This window comes from Agelaius phoeniceus, chromosome 3 (genome assembly GCF_051311805.1).
Source record: "Agelaius phoeniceus isolate bAgePho1 chromosome 3, bAgePho1.hap1, whole genome shotgun sequence".
In the NCBI taxonomy this organism is placed as follows: Eukaryota; Metazoa; Chordata; class Aves; order Passeriformes; family Icteridae; genus Agelaius; species Agelaius phoeniceus.
This window is the reverse complement of record NC_135267.1, coordinates 95159333-95165332: the sequence shown is the minus strand read 5'-3', so window position 1 is coordinate 95165332 and position 6000 is coordinate 95159333. Positions and strand designations below refer to the sequence as shown.

At 37.8% G+C, this 6000-nt stretch overlaps 1 protein-coding gene across 1 annotated transcript in view; it reads left to right on the top strand.

Annotated features, from left to right (window-relative positions):
* Nucleotides 1–274: 274 nt before the first annotated feature.
* Nucleotides 275–6000, top strand: part of LOC143693661 (spermatogenesis-associated protein 7 homolog) — a 34835-nt gene continuing 29109 nt past the window's right edge. The window contains exons 1-2 of the mRNA XM_077176319.1: nt 275–335; nt 4138–4230. Of these exons, the coding sequence (XP_077032434.1) occupies nt 275–335; nt 4138–4230 (154 nt within the window). The remainder of the gene's footprint in view (nt 336–4137; nt 4231–6000) is intronic.

The window sequence follows — 6000 nt, the reverse complement described above, 5'->3', positions numbered from 1 at the left end:
CTGCTAATGCTGTTGTAACAGAAAGTTTCCTCTCAAAGAATATGGTCTAAAGGGTCCTGTTAACTGAGAGGGATTAAACCAAACAGAAGAAGTCTGGCAGGGAAAGTAAATTCCAAAGTTCCAGCCTTTCCATACCTGTATCAGTTGCAATGTGGCATTCTGGCCACGAGAGTAATTCCCATAAGGACCTGCAGAAAGATAATCATAATTCTTAATGTTTTCATTAATACATAACCAATACATTTTCCTTCCTTGCCAAGGGTCCCAGATAACCATGGTGCCTACATACTCCTTGATGGGACCTTTCAGAGGACACATGAGTCTCAAAAGTAGCTGTAGGTATTCACATTAGTACTTGAAAAGTGACTAAGTGCTCCAGTTTTGGAATAACAGCTTAAATAGTATGACACTATTAAAAATACATATTTATTATTGAAATAATGTAAAGTAGATAAGTCCTTCTAGTATCTGCTCTATATCTCACTGTCTTAATTTAGACAAACAGCATTCCTGTTTGCCAAGCACCTGTGGAAGAGCTGCTGGAAAGCTGTTCTGCCTTAAACTTCCCTTCTCAGAAATGCTGTTCCACTGCACCTCCTCCAAGTCCATATTCCCACTTGTAGGAATTAACAGTTAGCAGTGGTATAAGCTCCTTTCACTATAGCAGGTCTGCAGTTATATTAGTCTTTAAAGAGTAAAATAATTGACATGTTACAGAGAACAGACTTCTACTCCAGTAAGAAGCAAAAAGCAGTGGCTTTGAATCAGCAGTCTGGTGAGAGGCAAAGTCACCTCCTGTGTTTTTCAGAAGCCTATTTTTGGTTTTCAGTGCATGGAAAAGACATGTTTTATCACTGTCATTGTGTATCAGTCGAACTTTAACACTGCTACAACTGGATTTATGGTATGACATTATACCTCTAGACATGATATATTCTCCAGACATGATCTGCAGAGGTAATCTCTTGCAATTCAATCAGTGGAAACTAGGTAAATTAGTCATCACACAAGTACACATTCAGAGCTATAATAAATTGCTAAGAAAGTCATTATAAAGTTGGAAATAAAAAAGAGTCACTGTTGAGAGGCTTGTCACTGTTCTTTATTATTCATTCTTGGGTCCTGGTTTCCTGGAGGTCTTTCCTCATATGTAGAAACAAAATATAAATGTATTGGAAGTACAGTAGTCCTCTGAGTTTGGAAAGATTTTCAAAAGCAGGCAACTTTCTGTAGATAGATCTGTGCTCATATATTGAAAATGTTGAAACTCTGAAACACTGAAGACTTGAATCAAGCAATTTGCTGAATGTTGCAGCAAATGAGATCTGTGTAAGGCAGCAGAAAATACAGAACTTGGATTCTGTTCAGAAATGGGCTTAAGAATATTGCCTGTCTTTACAGCACACAAAAGGGCTGTTTCAATTTGACTTGACATGTGTTTGCACCATCAACAGAGCCTCTTAACAGGGCTACTTAAAATTCCCAGTAGATTTCAATTTCTCATTTCCTTCAATTTGAAGTTGCTCAAAGAAAACATAAGAAAAAATTGTTTGAAAGTGTAAACTTTCCAGGGAGCTCAAATAAGATGGCTCTCTGTAACAGTGGGAAATACTTAGTTGGACACCCCCTAAGTCTCCCCATTTCATTGTTTTTACCCTTAAAGCCTTTCCTTTAAGAAAGGGAGGTGCTTTTTTTTTGTCCTCTCTTCAGAGAGATTGAGACACAAAAACACAGAATAACTTGCCAAAGTTCAACAGAAAGTCTCTGGTGAAGAAAGGAATTTGATTTTTTTTTCCTTTCCTTACATAGGAATAACCACAATATTGCTTATTGCACAATGTCAGTAATTTTCTGGACACAGCATAGAGTTAAATTTTATGAAAGACAAAAATTAGATTAAACTACTAGTGCCTTGTATATCTTTAGCATTTCAAATTTGGGGCAGTTATTCATTTTGAGAAGAATGTTCTTTTTATAAATGGATTTTCCCTCCCTTTTTAATCTTTGGATATTTTTTAAATTATCACTTCATTCTTCTGCTGTACTTTTTCACTGAATATATTGAAATCAGCTTGTCACTGCCAATCTGGAAAAGATTTGGGGCATTTACCAAAATACTTTTTCCATTCCCTTAGTGACAAGAGCCTCTAGCTGATGTGATTTAGGGTTTTGCCATTCCTTGAACTCAGGAGGGCCACCCCACTTTAAACCAGCTAGGGATGGTGCTGGATGTTACTGAAGAGCTTGTTCCAGTTGTTTATGCCAGCAGGAGGTTACAGCACAGCTGGCAAAATTAATGAAAAAAAAATATTTTTAGAAGTTTTGGAGTGAACAATACAGGTCTCCAGCACGTAAGAGCTTTAAAACAGAATAGTACTGATTTTAACTATTTTATTTTTTTGTTATGGCATTGACACCCATGAATGGTTTCCCTGAATAAAATTGGACACGTAAAGGCTCATGATTAGAAGGTTTTTCAGCTTTGTATTTGTCTGCTTCAGGCATCAGATTCCATTGTGGTGCCTGTACTATCATGCTCAATTTAATTGAGGTAAGAGGTAAATGAAGTTTTCCCAGAATGCTGCACCAAGTTCTCCATTCTTCACAGCAAACATGGGGTCAGCATTTCTGCTGATGTCTCTGCACCTGCTTGTGTGCTGGTGGAACCACTCTGGTGTGTTCCATGCACCATCAGAATGGGTGGCCCTGGAGCTGAACAGCACCTCTCTTCAGCTGATTATCTTGGGATGTGCTGCTGCTCCTGGACCAGCTGTTGAAACCAAGTCTTCATGTCAATGCCCTTCTGGTAGACTTAGAGTCACTTGCAGGAATACGTCAGGGAATAATACTAAGTGAAGCAACAAATCCAGCATAAGATGTCCTGTCCAGCTCTTTCTTATGGTGTTTGTTCAAAAGATGACACCATAAATTGAATTTATTCAAGCTCCTTGGCAGTGAAAAGCAGTTTGTATCGCTGGCTCACTTTGGTAGGCAAGAGATAAAAAAAGCAACACGGCAAGGATGCAGCCAAACTGAGATTAGAAGGATTGATTCCCAGACTCTCAACCCGAGGTCTCCTATTCCTTCAAAACATAATAAAAGCTATGAAACAAAGTTATTAGCTTAAATTGTACATTGGGGACTTGAACATTGAAACAATCATTTATTTTGTTGGCTCAGAAAACCAAATCTGGATAGGGTTGGATGGGCTGATTATCTCAGTGTAAGGGTCATTCTGGGTCTGTAGATAGAAAGTCAGGCACATTAAGTTTCTGATCTCCAGTATTCTGTTAATTTTTTTAATACTACGTGCTGGTAATTTTCCATCCACAAATCCTGTCAGGAATTTAGGGGTTTTGAGAAAGAAATAATTTTTTCGTTTGGAAGCAGATTGAAAGAAAATGAACTATCTCAGCCACACTGACAGGTTAAAAAATACAAGTAAATGCTTATCTGCTTCTTAACTTCTTTTTTTTTCTGGGTTAATGAACTTAGGTCAGATACAGAGACAAATTTTTCTGAATCTGGGAAATCTGGTGAATTGGAGATTCAGAGTGGTGTCATGGTCAGGCTGTGTGTAACACAATTCAGTTCCATGATCTGGTTCCTCTTCTGGCCCTATTTCTGTCCTTGTCTGTATCCAGTCCATTTACCTAACTACAAAGTGCTCAAGTTAGGTATCACGAAGAGGAGAGATATCAGTGTGCATTTTTCAGTACTTTGTAATATTATCTAATAACACTATCAGCATTGATAATGGTATTAATGCTCTCTACTGATATTTAATATTCTCTAGTATTAAGTCTTTCAGAAGGCAAATGCTTTTTATTTTATCAGATATTAAACAATGAGATTCTCTGTTATTCTCCAGAGTTCAACAATATCAAAGTCTCATGCACTACTTATTGCAAGCCATAATTCTCAGGTACTCAAAACCATGAAAACTGGGGATAATCTGCCACTTGTTCATGTGTTACATTCTGTGCTATTCTTACTTTTTGAAACAAAAGAATGAATACTGACTTGATGTTGTTGCAAGCAGGAGAGGATAAATATTACAGTATTTTCAGAACTATTATTACCTGAGACATTGCTTGTTCTGCTGAATAAACTTAGATTTTTTTTTTCCTCTAGCAGCTTTTTCTCCTGGGCCTTCCTGCAAGCTCTCCAATCAGTACATCATTCAAGACCACATGGCTGCTCATTTCAAGAAATTGATGTCTGCCGAAGGTGTGCATAGTCTTTAATTACAACAACATCTATGTAGGTAAAAGGTGAAATCAGAGTCAAGGGTATGTTGGTTGCCCCTATTTTTGGCTGGCTGCTGAATTTCTTTCCCTTTCTTTCCTCCCTCTCTCTGTCACTAACTCAACAGGAGTAGGAGGATTTAAAAGTGAGGCATAAAATGATGTGCCCTAAGAGATATGTAGAACACTCAGTTGGAACTGTAACCTTGTCTTGGGAGAAGCTTGGGAGAATTCTGACTGTTGAAAGATGAAACCACTGAAGAGTAACAGCGGAATTGCAGTTTTTGATGTTTAGAAAGTTACAGTATCAGTCCTGGGTAACCTAGAGGGAATTTCCACTAACCACATGTAGTCATGTTCCTGAGGGCTCTTCAAATAGCAAATAGCCACAAACGACTAGAAAGAAAATTCAGAATTAAAAAAAATGTCCTCTGTGAATTGTCTGGAGCTGTGTAAACATCCAGGTGCTTCAGGTGCAGATGAAACAGGTGGAGTTCAATGGCCATAGCTGTAATTAGGTTCCTCCAAGACTTCCAGCCCTTGGGCTCCAAAGGGTTTCTGGCCAAAAAATTCACTGATCTCATGCAGTGAGCTTTATAATAACACAAAACTGTTGAACAATGAACAATAGATGAGATTGCTGCTGTGGTTTTGTTTTGGTTTTGTTTTTTGGTTTTTTTTTTTTTTGTCAGGAGACCAATCAATCCTTTTGTAAATTTGCAGTGCGAAAAGCTTTATCTTAAACAAGCACAGTGCATCTTTTCATTATGGTGTTGGAATCACTCTTTGAAAGTTTCATGACCTCCACCATGCTACAGTTCATGACCACCCCACTCATATTAGGAAGTGGAGGCCGGATTGCTGCTGTGTGCTTTTGTACACTTTCAGTTTTTCATGGCTAATGGCACAGAAACAGTGAACTCTAGGAGCTGTAGAATTCACATCCTAGAGCTTTACTTATAAATATACAGAAGCATCAAGACTAATTAAGAGCAGCAAACACTGCCATATATAATTCAAATTTTATTCTCAACTGGTGAAGTCTAAATGAGGGAGCAAAGGTCAAAAAAAAAAGGAAAGTAACAGAGGTGTTTTGCAGTCTTTTTGTCAATTACATTCTTATAGCTCAGAAGAAACTACACAAAAGATATTCTTAGTATAAAAGGAGCCAAATGCTTTGTTCTCAAGCAGGTTTCAATCCTTTTTCAAATGTCAGTCCTGCTCTTCTGCAGCAAAATTCAGTCAATCTGGAGAGAGCTTCTCACAGTAGGTGCTAATCAAAATTTCCAGTGGCTAGAATTTCTAATTCCTAGGTGTTTCACGATCTGAATTTACAGTTCTCAAAAGTCAGATTTGGAACCTTTAATCTTAAAACACTTATTTTTCTTATTATAGTCCTTCATGAATCACACAGATTTTTCTTGTAGAGCTAACTTTTGCATACATATCAGAAACTGCAATATTGCAAGGATATCAAGGTTCTCTTCTGTACATACCTGATGCTGTGAAATGCTGATTTGCCACCTGCTCTGTACAGCTTTACAAGAGATTATAGAATTTTGTGCCTCTGAAAAATCTGGTCAGGGTATAAAGGCCTTCTTCAGTATCCTTCCAAATACTCTCCAATGTTTTTGAAATGCATCTGCTTTTTAAACTATAACTTGTTTGGCCTCACTCCAGACAGTGGCCAGCCCCACATGTCCAAAACTTCTGAGCACTCGTACCATCTACAATTTGCTTTGACATTTGGCAG